At 43.5% G+C, this 16,272-nt stretch overlaps 1 protein-coding gene and 1 long non-coding RNA gene across 4 annotated transcripts in view; one reads left to right on the top strand and one right to left on the bottom strand.

Moving 5' to 3' along the window:
- Positions 1-16,272, bottom strand: part of MICAL3 (microtubule associated monooxygenase, calponin and LIM domain containing 3) — a 107,067-nt gene that overhangs the window by 25,956 nt on the left and 64,839 nt on the right. For all 3 annotated transcript variants that reach the window (XM_068191848.1, XM_068191847.1, XM_068191846.1), the window contains 8 exons: positions 15,976-16,065; positions 12,751-12,888; positions 10,548-10,610; positions 7,507-7,611; positions 6,802-6,924; positions 6,308-6,399; positions 3,501-5,376; positions 2,497-2,591 (listed from right to left, as the gene is read on the bottom strand). In XM_068191848.1, coding sequence (XP_068047949.1) covers positions 2,497-2,591; positions 3,501-5,376; positions 6,308-6,399; positions 6,802-6,924; positions 7,507-7,611; positions 10,548-10,610; positions 12,751-12,888; positions 15,976-16,065 — 2,582 coding nt within the window. The remainder of the gene's footprint in view (positions 1-2,496; positions 2,592-3,500; positions 5,377-6,307; positions 6,400-6,801; positions 6,925-7,506; positions 7,612-10,547; positions 10,611-12,750; positions 12,889-15,975; positions 16,066-16,272) is intronic.
- LOC137474853 (uncharacterized) lies at positions 7,967-8,410 on the top strand. The gene is made up of 2 exons (XR_010999530.1): positions 7,967-8,099; positions 8,285-8,410. It is a non-coding gene; the product is annotated as an uncharacterized lncRNA (long non-coding RNA).

Genomic DNA, 16,272 nt, shown 5'->3' on the forward strand with positions numbered 1-16,272 from the left:
TAAGAAAACAGGCAGATGCTGGGTAAATAAATTCTTAATGTAACTTCAGCAACAGCAAATGAGTGAAAACGAGACACTGCCACCAGACCCTTGGCAGAGCTTGTGAGATATTTTCAGTATGAGGATTTCAGGCATCTGCCACTGTCATTTATCATCCCCTCCTGTGCTTAGAGATGTGATCTTTCTTTCTGCAAAAGCCATTTCAAATCTAAGTGGCCCAGCATAGAAAAACTGACCATCAAGGCAGACCAAAAACTCTGTAACTCTTATCTGAACCCCAGGTATTGGGTATCTGTCCACTGCTGGCCCCAGGTACCTCATTCTTCTGCATCTCTTGGATAATGCAGAATTTCTCATGAAACGCCTTGAGGGCATGCAAGGGGGAATGGAAGGGGGAGAAAAAAAAGGGAATAAAATAAAAACAAAATAATCTTCCTCTCAGATGAGATCTAGACCAACTAGGGAAAGAGATTAAAAGAGAGATAAGTAAATATGGAAAATTCCTATTTAGTTCATCAATTTCTTCCACCAGCCTTAAATTCATTCATTAGCTATTCTAGTTCATTCTACTATATATACTTAGAAAGCATTTCATATGACACTTCAATTTGCAGTACTTCCACACCTTTGCCATCTCAGCCAAGGATCAGCTTGGCATCTGAGATTGATTTGTGCACATGGGATGACAGGTTTGACACAGGAGGCACAGGCCACTGTGCCTGTGACATTTCCTTCCCAGAGGCTCTTTTCTTCTTGAGTTTTTTTAACATGTGTACTAGGCACCACCAGGAAAGAACAGTGGGAACACAGTTTTCATTTTGGTGTACCAGAAGAGCCTTAGTGTTCTGTGGGGTCAATAAAATCTCTACGTATTCCTCCAAACCTTGCCAATTCTGTCTAGCAGAGCTTAGAGGCTCTCGGGAATGAAAGCAGGATTCTTCATTACTATGATCAAACAGTTCCTTAAGTTATTCTCTTGTTTTTGCATTAATAGTTACATTCTAAAAATGAATTAAATAATTTAAAAACAACTAGCTTTAAAACCTTGCTTTCACTATACATTTTCCACATATAAATGTGTGCAATTAAACTAAATCAGTATTCTAGATCCTTAGGCCAGTAGGGAGGGTGCACAGCAAGCTCTCTACCCTGGACTTTAGGAGAACAGACTTTGGCTTCTTCATGGATCTGCTTAGTAGAGTGCCATGGGATAAAGCCCTGGAGAGGGGAGGGGCTCAAGAAAGCTGGTTAAAGCTGGTTAAGGATTGCCTCCTCCAACCTCAGCAGCAATGCATCCTAACAAAGAGGAAATCAGGCAAAAATGCTGGAAGGTCTGTGTGGATGAGCAAGGGGCTTCCTGAAACAGGAAGTCTACAGAGGGTAGAAGCAAAGGCAGGTAGCCTGGGAGGAATACAGAGAATTTCTCCTTGCAGCCAGGGATCAGGCTAGGAGAGCTAAGGCCCTGACAGAATTAAATCTGCCCAGGGACATCAATGGCAACAAGGAAAGCTTCTATAGGTACATCAGTGATAAAGGAAGACTAGGGAAAACATGGGCCCTCTCCAGAAGGAAACTGGAAATCTGGTTATCCAGGACATGGAAAAGGCTGAGGTGCTCTAACTTTGCCTTGATTTTCACCAGCAAGTGGCTCCAGCCACAGCATCCCAGTCACAGAAGGGGCTGGGAGAATGAGGAACTGCCCATGTAGGAGAAAGTCACATTTGAGAACATTAAAGGCACCTACAGGTGCACAAGTTCTGAAGGAACTGGCAGAGAAAGGTTCTAAGCCACTATCCATCACATTTGAGAAGCTGTGCCAGTCTGGTGGAGTTCCCACTGACTAGAAAAATGGGGAACAAAATCCTGTTTCTACACAGGGGAAAAAGGAATACCCAGGAGACTTCAGGCCAGTCCATCTCCTTTTAGCGCCCAGTTGTCCTAGGGTGACATTATGATGCTTGTATCCCCAGTCATCTGTCCTGTTTATGCTGGATATTATGTTCTGTGCCTTCAAGACTGGCTCTGAAAAGTGAAGTTTTGTTTTGTTATCAGCCTGCTCACTCCCCCACGGTCTGCCGGACACAGACGGCGCAGTACACAGTGCTGCTTTTGCTCTTGCTCCTGCTTTTGCTCGTTAGTTAGTTTAGCTAGGCAGTTTGGGAAATTCTTCCCAAACCAGGTGTGGGGAGGGGCCATGCAGGTTTGCTTTCTGGGGGGACTCCCAAATTTGCCCTAAACCAGAACACCAGTAAAGTAATGGGACAGTGAGACAATGGATCCTTCTTACAATAACAGTGCAGAGTAGCTTATAATCACGGAAACAAGTGAAACTATCTTATTTTAGATAGGACAGTCAGCCGACTTACAGGAAAACCTGCTCCATGGGAGAAAGAGTAAAAACAACAACATTAATCACCTACGTTTCTGATGGGATTCTCTGAGTCTGTGATCTGACTGGTGTTAGATCCATCTAAAATGCATTTCCCACCTACGTACCTCTCGTTTGGACTTCTGGGAGGAGCGTTCCAGAATATCGTCACTGGAGAGGTCAGAGTCCTCTGAGAAACTCAGGTGTTGACGGAGCTGTAAATCTGTGAGGTTGGGAATAAAAAGGGAAAGTTAGAGAAGTGGTAACAATCCTTTCTGTAAACTCTTCTGAGCTCAGCTGTAGGTTGTTTGAGCACCAAAAATACTCAGTCCTTTTATGTCAGTGTCAGTTGTTTTGCCTGGGAGGGATCAAAGAAACCCTGCTCCACAAAATGACCAGCATGAGTTTGAGTTGTTCTTAGAGAGTATCACTTTCTTCAAATGCTGTTAGAAATAATGATCGTAGTTCACTTTCTGTGCTGTATCCATGCTCTTAGGAGAGATACAGCACTTGGTTTGACAGCAGCTGGCTCTGTTTTGCCTGTTTATACAATGCCAGAGAAAGGTAACATGTTTGCTTTTAACCCCATTTATGGGTAACTTCTTTTCTGTATCCCAACTTGCCACTAAACATTTCTGCCTGCAACTGGTGGGCATGTGAAGATTTACAGGAGGCTACCAACTCCCTCCTTCAGAGATCAGCAGACAGCCACCAGATTACTGAGAACAGGAATAACAGCATCTCTGCAGTCTTCAGCTTCCATGGAGCCAGGTGGAAAGAAAGAAAAGATCGGCCAAAGACAAGATGAAGATCAGATTTAAAGTAGGGATGAAATGTCACAAATTCCAACAAATGATGCTTATTTCTCAAATCTAAGACATAAAAAAGATGTACCTTGTACATACTGACAGTTAAGTTTTTACTTAGGGTTCCATTTTTTTTCCAGTGGATTCTATCAGAATGCAGAAACACAAATCCAGTCCTCAGCACTTACCCTGCTCTGCCCATCTGACACTGGGGAGCAGCAGCATTCAGCACAGGAGCTGAACGACAAAGCAAACCAAAACTACTTTCAAGGACACCTCGGAAAAGTAGGAAAAGCGCACAGTGCAGAGGCACCTATCTGTTATACCTGCAGCTGTAATCAGTGGAGAAGGTTTATGCTTGCCAGAATCCACAGTGGCATTACTTGAGGGAGTACTTGGGCAAGATTTCTCATCAGCCTTTTTCTTCTTGTCTTTCTTATAGCCAGAGAAAACAGACTTCCATAACGACCTAGGCTTTGTTGCTTCCTCTGTCCCACCACTAGATTTGTCAGAAAGTCTGCTATCGTTTTTGGATTTCTTCTCCTTTTTGTTCTTACGAGGAGAGAAGAGGGAACTTCTTTTCTTACTCTTCCCACTGGAGCCTTCTGAAGAGCTGACAGACCCTTCAGGTCCAGCCATGTCAGCAGGAGGAGTGGAGTACTTCTCAGTAGCAGAATTATGTTTTCGTGTGGATCCCTCTGCTAATTTCAAGGCCAAATGCTTTGGAGACTCATAAAACAACTCTTTGGTCTTCAAGGGCATGGAAGATGCCTTTCGTGCCCTTGTGGCCCCAGCAGCAGCAGCAGCAGTCATCTCCGTATCTTTCATCTTACACAAATGCTTAGCCATGGCATCACGTAGTGCTGGGCTCTTGACAGACTTCTCTCTGGCTCTCATTCTTTCTTCAGCAATCTCCTTGGCCTCCACAGAAATGTCAGGGAACACTCTCTTCTTATGGTGAACCCCTCCTTCCATTGAGGGTGGACCACCATTTTCTCTGACCAAGGGCAAAAGATGTGATTTCTCTGGCCTTGGCCTACTGGTAGGAGGTGTAAAGAACTTCTCGTGAAGGCTTGAGTCCTCTGTCCTGTCATCATACGTGTCTTCCACATCATCAGCAAACGGAATTTCATCCACGCTCTCTGCGAACGACTTCCGCACGTCGTCTCTCTTGGCCGGGGGGGACTCCTTGGCAGGAGGGGCCGGCTCCTGGTGTCGGGGAGCAGGAGGCGTTGATGCTGGCGTTGGAGGTGACCTGGCTTCTACCTCATTCTGCCAGAGTGCCTGGTACCTCTTCCTACGCAGCGTGGCCGGCTCCTCGTTCTGAGGAGGAGGTGGGGGCGGGCTCGATGGAGGAGTTAGCATGGTGGAGTCGGAAGTGTTGAAGCTCTGGCTAGCCATAGTTCTCATGTTAGATGAGCTCTCCTGAAGGCCAAGCCCAGAGCTGCTGGATACATCTCCCCGTACTTCACTGGAAATCCTTAGCTCCTTTTCTGATGGAGACTTTGGAGTGAGCAGAGAAATCTGCTCATTTTCTAACTTGGATAGTCCCTGTCTTCTGGGGGAAGGCTGGGGCTTCACAGGATGGATCCTTTCATCCCCTGAAATATTCCTGCTATTGAAAGTCTTCTGAGGAGTTGTCTCCAGAGCAGACACAGTGAAGTTGCTCTCTGAGCGTTTGTTTCTGTCCACGGGGGTGAGCCCTAAGCTCCGTCGGATTTCAGCACTCTTCATCCAGAACTCTTCCACAAGGCTGCTCCGTTTCAGGGCTTCTTCTGCAGTTGTGGGGCTCCCCAGTTTTTCCACCTCACCGTCCTGGCCCCTAAGGGCCAATTTGGCTAAAGGAGTAGATGTTAAGGCTGGGACAGGTTGGAAACATACTGGAGGCTCCACTGGGGATGGAATGGATGTTTCAGCAGAAGGCAAAGGCTGGGAACAAATAGGCATTTGAGCAGATGCTGGGGATGAGGCCAGTGCTGGTGCTCCTGGCTGAGACTCTGCTAGTGATGGGGGTGCAATGGCTTCTGGTGATGCAACCGGCTGGGACAGCACTGGAGATGGTGGCACCAAAGGGCTCTTAACTTTCCTCTCTTTGGGAACTTCATCCTTTGGTCTTTCCTCAAGAACGAAAGGCTCAGGAAAAAAGCGTGGCTCTGGGGATTTTATTGCACGGCACACTTCAGCCAGGGGATCTTCTACATCCTAGAGAAAAATGAAAAAGGGCAATATTAATCTGAGCACATGAAAATACAGTTCCTTTTTTTTTTTCCTTTTAACAGAGCTAAAAATAAGGAAACCATCCAAGTATCACAATAATAATTTAATGTCTTAAAGTATGCCTGCTAAACAATAACTGTCTGATAGAATCACTAGATGGCCATCAAAAAAACAAACTTTATTTTACTAGAAAGTGAATGCTGTCAGCAATTGCTGTCAGCAAACCACACAGCCCACTGTAAAAGTAAACTGGTCTATGCCAAAACTCTCCAAAACAATATTTTAGCAATTCCTTAAAAAAAAACCCAAAAAAACCCAAAACATCTGGAAGGGAAAATTTGAATTGAACATTTTAAGGGTCATGCACTTCCAGCTCTTACACACTGCAGTACATTTGCAAGTTGACTCCGTGGGCTGACAACATGACAGTGCGACACTGACATGCCTCACCTCCTTAAGCTGAACTGTGTTGAGCTCTGGAACAAAGAGGCACTGCTTTGGTTACTACTGTAATTTCCAATTGCAACTGCACAGAATCTGCTTTTGGCACAACAAAGACAGCCAGACCAGGCCAAACAGCAAACCCCTTATTATGGCTCCCTACATTTATCACATATACCTATGTGATAAAGGCTAGATGCTCACGGAAATGAAATATTCTGTATAATTCTGCCTGGGGCTTTGTGATAGGAACTTGTGTGGCTGTGATAGAGCCTCTACACTCTGAAGATAGGAAAAAAAGATAGTATACATTATATTTTAAGTCTAAATGAAGTCAGATTTCAAGATCAACATAAATCTTAGAGACAGGAAAGAAGGAGAGCCCCCTGCTGTCAGTCCTCATTAGTTTATCCAACAAACTGTTTTATTGAACTACAGGTGCTAAGTAGAAAATGTCAAAGACTCCCTTTCTTACCTCTGCTTGGTTTGCTTTGGGACTAGCAGCTGGAGACAGAGGAAGAACACTGTCACTAGAGGGCTGGATAGGGATGGATGGCTTGCATGGATCTAGGGAAAGGAAAAATGTTCCAAAAATACATAAACCATTAACAGTCTACAATTTTTTTAATGTTGCACACAGGAAGAAGCGACAAATTTCTCGGCTTTTTACAAATTTTAGATTGGACATCTGGAACACAACAAAAATTTTTAAATGTCCAAAACGGTACAAGCTTTTTAATAACAACTTCTACAACAAAAAAGCAGTTAGAAAGCTTCTCACATTTTACAAAGCTGTGATTAATGGATTCAGAATATTCTTCTCAAAATGTTCATGCAAGCACAGACCTTGCCACTGAGAGCCGTGAGATGGTTCAAATCCAAGAGACCCTGTTCTCCTAAATCCCATAACTGTATAGACTATCTTAAATGCAATTAACATCGTTCAAGCTCTAAAGAGAAGGTGATTACCTTCTGTCACACTGCAGGAAGCACCTTCTGCTTCTTCTTCATCCTCAGAGACTTTTAGCTCTGCCCCTTGTCCAGCACTCTGACGTAAGCGAAACTCTGCTTCTGCATCAGATGCGATGTCGTCTGATCATGGATGGAAAAAACCAAGAGAACTTGGATACAAGTCCATCAGGACATGGTACTTTCTAGTCACATGGTGCTAACCACTTTCATAACCTGAACACTTAAACGTTCACTCCTTTTTTTTGGTGTGATCATTAGTCATTTAAGCAGTAAATGTAAGCAGTAAATGATTGGACTGTTAGTACAAAGAGTTAAATCAGTAACTGAAGTCCTGCCTTATCAGTTCTCTGGAAAATTTTCCATGTTTTCTGTCATATGCAGTTAATTTTACAATAGCAGGGGAAGCATTCTGACAGTATTATGGACCTTTCACAAACTTACTTCTGTTATTCATTGGGATTAGTATTGAATACAGACACAAGATATGTGGTGAGAGGACGTGAGAAATCCATTACATAATCCAGGACATTGAAGTTCTTCTCTTTCTTTTTGTCCCTCACTCCTGGCTCCCTCTCAGATATTTGAAACAAACTCCCACACCTCTAAAAATAAGACCAGGTTTAAGTACCCTCATGCAAAGTGTTCATTGCCAATACATGGTGTTCACACAACAGGTTTAAAGGCTGCACAGTGGTACCCTACCATCGTCCAGCTCTGCACCCGTGTCTCCCTCTTCACCTGCCTGCCCTTCTGTGTCTGCAGGCTCTGTGCCCAGCTCATCCTCCACATCATCCTCCTCACACGGAGCTAGAATATATTCAAATATTGAGGAAGAAAAAGAAAAGAAAACAAACACTACACAGTGAAGAAGTTCTATATTGAACTGTACCAACAGTTTATACTGGAGAAGTGTATCAGTTACTGTCAAAACAAGAAATCCTGAAATGTGTCACCTGGAGAGACATCTATGGTGAAGTGACACTTCCAGACTCCAGTGAACCAAAGAATGCCTGCCCTTGGGGAGTCTCCAAGGCACTTGCAGTGAAAGCTGCCAGGGCTTTTCTGAGCAATAGGCATCGTGAAAAATTAAACAAGAAGGAGACTGGGAGGACATCAAATCAGAATAAAGGTTACTGTTCTTAAAAGAAGATTTTGGTTTTTTCTTTACCATAACAGAACAGTTACCACCACTTGATAGCATATGTGTATTAGGTCAAAACTGGAACCTCACATTTAATCAGGACTGCTCATCTTGAAATTGAAACTGGCTTTGAGGGTGTGAGTCAAAGACAAGAGTCTGGGTATGGGATTGACCATTATTACACTTGGAAACTGTTTAAATTCATGAAATTGAAACTGGCTTTGAGGGTGTGAGTCAAAGACAAGAGTCTGGGTATGGGATTGACCATTATTACACTTGGAAACTGTTTAAATTCATGAAATTGAAACTGGCTTTGGAGGGTGTGAGTCAAAGACAGAGTCTGGGTATGGGATTGACCATTATAATACTTGGAAACTGTTTAACTCTGTGCAGTCTTAGGTAATAAGGTCTAAGAAAATGAATATGCTGTACAAGTGACTAGTGCACAAATTGACATACTTTAAAGTAATTAAAATTAAATATATAACACTTTTTTCTGTTACAGATCATTAATTGAAACACTTTTAAGTAATTCAAATTACATATTCAAAACTTTTTTTTTTTTTGCATTTACAGACCACAATTTGATTTGCTAGGTCAAAAAAAAAAAGAAGAGATTCTTGAATTTGTAACCCTGAAAACTATGACATCTGATACTACTGCTTTTGACAGCATTTAATTACAGAAGGAGAGACAAGACCGAAGTGGAGTATAAATCTCATTATTAAATGATACTTAAAAAAAAAAAAAACCTGTGCAATGGATGATTTGCTGCCTTTTTTTTTTTTTTTTGGTTGAACATTTCCATTAAACATAATTTAAATACTAAAAAAAAGTGAGTACTTCCAGTTTCTGATTCTTTTTATATACTAGTGACGATGTGGCTCTTGGAACTATTTACATCATTGCATTGCTAATTAAGACAATCCTGAAAACAAATGAACTCTCCCTAAAACTGAGGTCTTGCAGCCTCTCCTTTAATAGGGGTTTTTGCTTATTTCAAAAGACAGCCTTCAGCAGGTGGTTTGTCTTCTTCCTTCAGCCTGAGAATTTCCTTTTTTCCATGCTCTGCAGTGAACATGGATTAGTTTATTTTCTGTCAGCTACTGTGAAAAGGCAATTCCATGCCTTCATGTATGATAATATACTGTCCTATTCCTTTACATCAGAGGATTATCAAATCCAGACCCTTACCGATGTCAAGCACAGGAAAATCATGTGGCAAAGGCTGGAGTGCCCACAGGAGCATTTATAAACCTACTGAACAAAATCAAACCACGTCCCAATCTGATCATTGCTTAGGTATGCAATAGCTCATGTTATTTTGGAAATGATAATGTCATGGAATGGCTTTATGGTAACAGCAAATGTGAGTAATCTTAATCAAAATTTGCAAAAAACATAACTAATGTTAAGAATATCTGAATCCACTATTTATGTGTGGGTCTTCAGATTCAGAAACAAGGAATGGATGTGACACACACAGATTGCGTTGGAGAGAGAGGAGAAAATCAGGTTTTAAATAGGCTGGTACAAAAAACTCAATGGAAGATTACAGATGCATCGATAAGTAACAACTTGGTGCAAGGGTGGATCCCATTCTGAGGGACACGGGAAGCTTGCAGGTGGCTGGTTATGTGATACACATACTGTGCATATACATATATGCAGTTAGGATGAGGAGCAAGAGGCCAGAAGCTGTCACACAATGACTCAGAAGTTACACACTACGGCAGCCAGAAACTGGGATCAGCACTTGGTTCATATTAGCTGGCAGCTGTGAGCAGCCTGCATCGTGTGCAGACACCTTGTAAACACTGCTGACTTGCCAAAGCAGCAGCAGAAGCAAAGTTTTAAAGGCAAGCTGGCTATTCTGACGTGCCAAAGCAACTCAGCTGTAGATCAACTACCTAGCACAGACTGCTCCACTAATTTAGACACCTTCACAGCTTTACACAATGTACTCCCTCAATGTCATCCCAGAATCTCCAGGCTCATCGGTTTGTAATAGAGCTTAGAGGACCACACAAAAAAAAAAAAAAAAATCAGCTGAGCTCTGTCATCCTTCAGCATTCCTGAATAATGTGAACACCAAGTCAAAAGAGATACAACAACCACCACTATTCCTGAAGATCTTAGCTTCAACCTATTCTTCTTTCCTGTTTTCCTCACCACATCACTACGGTTTGCAGTTGCTACAGAGAAGTGCGATTGCTTTAAGCACTCTCCGTCACTTAACCTTTCAACTGCAAGAAAGCCCCGTGTTCTTTTAGTCTAAGGGTTGGGGGAAGAAAACCCGGTCCCATCTCCAGTTTACAAAGCAACTCGAAGCGCTCAGCTGGATCCCTCGTGCTTTTCTGCAGCCAGGCTAAGCTGTCCTGGCCTGCCTGCAGAGGGTTACGATGGGTGTGGAGCTCATGCGAGAAGGGGCTGGCTGAGCAAGGCGCACATGCACGCTCCCGTCCCCCCTCCACGTCCACTCATGCAGTAGCGACAGGGCCGTAAGTTCCAGGGTTAAAGGACCAGCTCAGCTGCTGAAGGCACGGAGAAGAGAGGGGCAGGGTTATTGTGCATTGGAATACATAGAACATCACCAAACTACCTCCAGGGACCGTCTCCAGCCACGCCTGTACCGCCTCATGGCGTACGGAGGGAAGGTCGGATGCTGAATTTAAAAAAATAAATTGTAAGAAGTCAAAATTAGACCAGCAGTCAGCGTCTAAAACAGAAGAGTGACAGAGGGAATTTTTTCAGTGGCAAATACAGGAATAAAACCTATGAAATGTCAATCACCCAATTCCAGGCTTGAGAATCAAATTGAGATAACGCACAAATGTCAGGGGTCTAATCTTCCTTTGGGATCTGAAATGTTAGAGGAAGTATGTGTGGCACAGTGAGAACACCGCATCTGACCAGCAGGCTGCTGCTACCATGCTCCCCTTGGAACTCCGCAGAGGAGGGAAACTGAGAGAAGGAAGAGCTGAGCAATGAGAGAGGGGTCCCACGTGTCCCAGAACCTGCGCTGCCCAGCGGATGAAGAAGAGCTCCCAAAGCAGAATGAGAGGGACTTCTGGGAGCTGTGACACTGTCCCAGGCTGTCACATCACACCTTATCACTGCTGCTGCCAACGGGCTCTCCAAACACCTCGGATCACGGAATACAGCTCCTCAGCCAGGAACAATCTGTCTCCTGAACTCAGGTTGAAAACGTACAGCATGTCCACAAGCACACGCTGGCAACAGCCTTTGAAATACCCAAACTGCTGATAACACCTGCACACACCTCTGCCATATGACAGAGCAATAGAAACAGCTAATGATACATCAAGATAGTCCTTGGTTGGCCCAGTTTCAGGGGACAGAAAGGAAATACTGACTCCCTTCCCAAAGGAATTTGGAAAGAGCACAGAATCAGTTTTGGAAAGATCACCTGTGGCTGGCAACTGTAATAGTAGCCCACAGAAAAGTAAAGATTATAAAACACAAATTAAAATAAAAATCTGGAAACGAGAGTGACACAGACCCCCAAGCAGAAGCACAAGTAACCTTAATTGTTGTAAATTTAAGAAACATTATTAACATTTTTTACTTAGTGCTTTTTAAACATTAGTCAACCACTCTAGGAATACTGAAAGTTACAGAGAGTTGGACACAGCCTATTTCTGTGGCTGCAGTGGGAACAAAATACCCATCTCTTATTTGTAGGGAGCTGGTTTCACACCAGAAATCTACATTCTACAAACTGCAAATATAAGTATTCTACAAACTACAAATATAAGTATAGCCAAACTGATCTGGAATTGTGTATCAAGCTAGACCAGGATTAAAAAAGCCACTATATCAAACATCTAAAACCGTAAGGAAAAGACAATTATCTGGAATAGAAAAGAATCAAGTATCATGAGGTAAAGCTGCATATTTTTAACCTAATTTTATTTTTTCTGCGAAAGACACCCATCCTCACAGCAGAAACACTCCCTCTACAATTGTGTCACCGTGGCTGCAGACTGAGAGAAGACCACTGCTCATCAGCTGCATGGTGAGCTTTGATTTAAGCCTGCAGATAAAGCACTTATGACATACTTACCTTAAGGCACACTGTAACATAGCCTAGAACAAGGTCAGCAGGGACTGCTGGAAGGTGCTCACATGAGATCTAGACTATCAGCATTTTCCCCCTCCAAAGTTTTCCTCTGAGTAACTGACAACTTGCACATTAGAGGTAGATATACTGCCAAATCTTAAACACGGGGAGTCAAACCCGCCACTGTTGAGATTTGCAAGCCCTTTGACTCCCATCATTCCCTGCTTATACCAGATGCAGTTACATATTTGGAAAAGAAGCAGCAGAGAAACACCCTCGATACAGAAGCTGACCCTGTTCAATCTTTGCTCTAGCAGCTACACAACACAGCCCCTCAGCTTTCCCTAAAAAGTGTAGTTTTCCCTGCCACAAAAAGCACAAGACTACTACTACTGGCATCCCTAGTCAGTTACAGGGGGCTGATTGCCAGCACTACCAAATCGTGTGTGGTGAGGAAAAATGCTATGGAGTCAAAGCAGGCAGACAAATAGGTCAGAAGTCACACTGTCACAGAGCGGAGAAAGCAGCAGTTTTAAACAGACACTGACCTGAAAAGCAAAATGTCTAACCAAGTGTAATTTCAGTGCAATTTGAAAGCAGTTCCTTTCAATCACTGCTGCCCCTGCTGAAGTCACTGGTCTCGAAGGGCGCAGAAGCAACAGAGTTAAACAGCTGCAACTGGGATCCAAGAACTGATGGTGTGGGGCTTGGGGGAGATTACCTCTGGAGGTGGAGGACTTTGAGGCTGAGACCATTTTTTCCTCCTCCTCTTTCTCACGGATGTGTGTCCAGTGCACATCTGCCAGGATCTCCAGAGGATCAACCGGATTTACAATCTGCTGCAGCCTAAGGTTTCCAGCTAGCAGGAGGAGGGCATGGCATAACAGGTTGTAGGCAGGGTGTATGAAGGGCAGGGAGGAAAAGATGGGAGAACAGTGGAAAGGAAAGGTAGTACATCATAGGAAAGGAAATAAGAAAAGAAAATATTATTGGCTAAGGTCAGTTTGCAAGACAGACAGAAAAAGCTCAGCACTGTGTGCGCACACGTCCACCAATACAGCGCTCCTCACGCCTCCCATCCAAGCTGAGTAACGCCATTCCAAGGGCAGAGGGATGCCATTAAAACACCATCAGACATCATGTCTACTGCAAGAAGCTTTGCTGAAATGTAAAGTTCTCTGGGCGTCCGACACCATGTGGTATGTAAACACCAATTTAGCAGAAATTCCCAGCTCCTTCAGCCTATTCGTTATGATTATTGCCAAAGATGTCTTGCTGTTGAAGGTGAGGAATAATCTCCACCTGATTGATGCACCAAGACAAAAGTTTTTGCATTTCCTACTACTGGGCTAGGCAGTTCTTTCTAGTCTGGGTACACACATTGTGAATTAAATAATATGACTGATCTGAGAGTTTCACGTGTGTATGTGCATATGCACACATGGCACATTCTAATTTTAGCATCTAAAACCACTTTGTTTACTCTTGGCTCTTTTGTACTGACTTGTTCAAAGGGAGAATTTTTTTTCTGAAGGATAACAGCATTTTGATTGTGACTTAACAGCTCTCCAGAAGGGAATTCCTGTCACACAAATTACTTTGTTTAAGAGAAATTACATTACTCCTCAATTACCTGCCAACACAAAGCTCAGCTACTTATGGAATGTCAAAGAGAACAATGGGCACCTTAAGCAATTGATGAGCTTGTTTGACTTCTGTAGAACACCTGCCCTAGGAGCACTTACTCTGAGGTATTAAATTTATAGACCCTGTCTCTACTGCCGTCTGCTCTGGTTCTGTAACTCAGGCTTCATTCATTCATAATAATATAACTGGTTCTGCAGGGGACAGGTGTTCGCCTGTACACTGCAGGAGTGGTCCCCAAAAGCAAATGTCTCAGCCTGAAAGGAAAATGCCCACTTACTTTATAAAGTAGGAAGTCAATTTTCACAACAACTGGATTACCACTGAGTAGGGCAAAGCACTATTGCAGCAGTTTAGAACCTCAAAAGCGGTTAGATTTTCATATGGTGCTCTAATGTTTGAAGGAAACAAGACACATTAGCAGCATTTAGAGCTTGCATTCATTATTTCCTGCTGTCTCATTTTAACAAGTTCCTCTCTCCCAGCCATGTTTTTCCCAGACATGACAAAGCGTTTGGGATTTCCGTTTCAGGAATGACTATGTGTGAGATTTGGCATTAAAACTGCAGAAGAAACAGGCAGAAGGAACTGCAGGAAGGACAGAATCAGCAGACGGTCATTAAAGGGAAACGGGCTCAGAGGCACAATCTCAAGTGCCGAGCAGGATTCACAATGCAGCCAAGGATTCCCCAGCTTTACGTCTCTGTTGCCTCACCAGAGTGTTTTTGTATCAATTACACAACCACATGGGCTACCAGAGGTGCTGGCCATCCTGCAGGGACAGGAACCTGGGCTGTTCTCACTCCGTCCCAAAGCACTCGCATGCAGCCCCCAGGATGAGTAGAGTTAGCGTCTGCACCGCCACACAAAGTTTTGTGTTAAAAGGTTTAGGTTTGCCAGCAGAGGCTGAGAAGTACAGAGTCACCCAGCAAGGCTTGGAAAGAGCAGGTCCCACATGATCTGCATGTTTTAAAGTGGATTGCTCTGGGATTTAGACCACTGTAACCTACACACCTTTAGTTTTTCCACAGAGGCCTGAGCCTGTCCTGTCCCTCTCACCTTTTCCAGTAAATAATGAGCAGCACAGCCAGACATGAAGGGCTGCTGCTTGGCCTAGAGGCAAACCTAACACTTCTTTAACGTCCAAGTGCTTGAGAATTTTAAACAACACCTGGCACAGCCTTTCCTCAAGGCTGTCTGCTAAGCTTTGCAGGAAGCTGAACATTAATTGCACTTAGATTTGGAATGGCAGCTTTCCTCCATTTCCACTGTAGCAGCAGCACTTTATAAGCTGTGGGCAGGTTCAGTGTTTTCACTTTATTGGCTCAATGTTTTCACTTTATTGGAGTAAGGAGCCACCTGCAAACCAAGTCTCAAGAGTCAGGTCTGAAGCACCTGGCAACTGCAGCAGGGGGAACTTCTTCAGGTATGCCCTTCAGCCACCTTAATAATACTTCTCATTCTTATCACAGAAAAGTTAGATGGCAAAAAAGTTATAACACTTCTTCCATTTCTTTTTTTTGTCTCTTGGAAAAAAAAAAAAGAAAGTTGGAAGTTAAGCTACTGTTATTACAACCATAAGCTGTAAAATATGCAGTTTGACAACTGCATATGCCCCCTTACATGCAGGAAGGCACTTGGATTTTCCTCTTATATATTCTGGCTCTAATGAACCACACTGAAGGAATAAGGGGTTAACAAGCTATTGGGACCATGTGTTACAAAAATAACAACTATCAAAAATAAACTGCAGGAGAATGCATCATGGAAAATGACACAACCAGTTAGATTTGAATGTCTGATTAATTTTATGACCATTATGTAACTATTTGAAGAATCTTGAGGGATTGCTGTAGCTTGATTAGTTTCCTTCCAGACTCTCCCCACAGACAGACACACACACAGAGGACAACAAAAAAAGCAACTTTGCTGACCCAAGCAGTCTAAAGGCAGTACTTCTGATGTGTCCCATGTGTCTGAGATAATGCATAGGTGCAAGTAGTCTGCATGTATAGAACAAATCTTATACTCCTTATTATCTGGAAGTCACTGATCATGCAAATTACAGCAGCAAATTGTCCAGGTTTTCTAGAAATCCTGAGGTACTTGGCAGCTTTATCACCTTCCTAAAACCGGTGGCAGTGACAGATCTGATTTATGGCACTTGAACCAGGAGATGAACAACGGCTACTGAATCAGTTTTGAGAGAGCTGGTAGCACAATGAAATAAAACACAGAAACTCTGCATGTGGGACCTGCTCTTTAATAGCTTCCCCTGGAAGTGGAGACAGTGTACGGGTACCTTTAGGTGTACCCGAGTCCTCTTCATCTGAGAGACGTTGAAGCCAGAGGCCTTGCTGCAGCTCTCTCTCCCAAGGGTTATACTCCCCCTCTACAGCAGAGGGAAGCACACATCCACATTTAACACCAGCCACGCGTGTACACACACAAGCCATGGAGAGAGGGAAAGAGAGAAAGAGAGAGGACAGGATCAGAGACAGAGAGAGAGACTGCCTGGAAATGCTGCAGCTCCCCGTACTCCTGCTGTATTCCAAGTGCCTGGCAGGAAAACTGCTTGAGTGAAACAACATCCGTCCAG

This window comes from Anomalospiza imberbis, chromosome 5, assembly GCF_031753505.1.
Source record: "Anomalospiza imberbis isolate Cuckoo-Finch-1a 21T00152 chromosome 5, ASM3175350v1, whole genome shotgun sequence".
Taxonomy (NCBI): Eukaryota; Metazoa; Chordata; class Aves; order Passeriformes; family Viduidae; genus Anomalospiza; species Anomalospiza imberbis.